Genomic DNA, 1,296 nt, shown 5'->3' on the forward strand with positions numbered 1-1,296 from the left:
ATGGCTACCGAATAAGTGTCAGATATTTTTACAGATATATATATATATATATATATATATATATATATAGTTTACCAGCCTTGAGGTGTGTTACACGTAAATCCTCATACACGGAAAGCGTAGGTAAATAACAGAATGATATCAGAAAGAGAATACTCACTGTGTGATGAACAAACAGATTTTGTAGATTTGTAGAATTCAGCGACGCACATTCCTCTCCAACACATCTGAAATATCAACAATTGACAAACGTAAATGTGAAGCTTTCGCTAACATAATATCGTCAATATTTTATGTTTCCTATTGCAAATAACACCTGTTTGTGTGTGTGTGTCTTTCTGCATCTATCTATCTATCTATCTATCTATCTATCTATCTATCTATCTATCTATCTATCTATCTATCCATGTCTCCCTCTCACTCCCTTACCTCCACTTCTCTCCTTCTATCTCTGATTCCGCTATTGCAATAATCTCTTCTTCTGAAATATATCCTTTCAACCACACACACACACACACAAACACGCGCGTGCGCACACACACCAGTGGCGGATGTAGGGGTGTTGCGCTAGTTGCCCGGGCAACACCCTTTCTAGCCGAGCAAGCCGGGCGAAATACTTAGCAGTATTTCGCACGTCGCTACGTTCTGGGTTAAAATTCCACCGATGTCGACTTTGCCTTTCATCCTTTCGGGGTCGATAAATTAAGTAACAGTTGCATAATCGACTGGCCCCCTCCCCCAAAATTTCGTGCCTTGTGCCTAGAGTAGAAAAGAGTTTCCGCCTACCAAATACAACCACAAGGCATTGTTCAGCCCGAAGCAATAACAGAAGATGCTGGTCCAAGGTGCCGAGCAATGGGATTGAACTGAAAACCACATTGCTGCAAAGCAAACTTCTTAACCACACAGCCATAATTCTACTCTTATACATATTATTTAACACCAAGATCTTTGTTAGATAATTTCGGAAAATTTGATGTCTAACCTTTCCGTCTCCACACCGGGTTCCTGCGATTCCTCGGAGTCCTCCAATTGTTTTACAAGTGCTTGCTTCTTTGGAATCCTGACACCATAGTGTCGAGCACATGCTGTCCAAGAGGGATTTTTGCTAGAAAGAGAAAAAAAGGAAAATAATGAAAATGTAATCAAGTATTCCGTTGGCGTGAGTGTGTGAATGCCAGTGCGTATGTTTATATACACACATGCATACATACACACACGCACGCACACACACACACACACACACACACACACACACACACACACACACACACACACACACACACACACACACAC

General features: G+C 41.2%; 1 protein-coding gene across 1 annotated transcript in view; it reads right to left on the reverse strand.

Moving 5' to 3' along the window:
* LOC106875698 (metalloprotease mig-17) overlaps window positions 1-1,127 on the reverse strand; it is a 2,765-nt gene extending 1,638 nt beyond the window's left edge. The window contains exons 1-2 of the mRNA XM_014923944.2: window positions 986-1,127; window positions 161-227 (exon numbers count right to left, since the gene is read on the reverse strand). Of these exons, the coding sequence (XP_014779430.1) occupies window positions 161-227; window positions 986-1,087 (169 nt within the window). The 5' untranslated portion in view covers window positions 1,088-1,127. The remainder of the gene's footprint in view (window positions 1-160; window positions 228-985) is intronic.
* Between the last annotated feature and the right edge of the window lie 169 nt (window positions 1,128-1,296).

The sequence above is a fragment of the Octopus bimaculoides genome, chromosome 6 (genome assembly GCF_001194135.2).
Source record: "Octopus bimaculoides isolate UCB-OBI-ISO-001 chromosome 6, ASM119413v2, whole genome shotgun sequence".
NCBI lineage: Eukaryota > Metazoa > Mollusca > Cephalopoda > Octopoda > Octopodidae > Octopus > Octopus bimaculoides.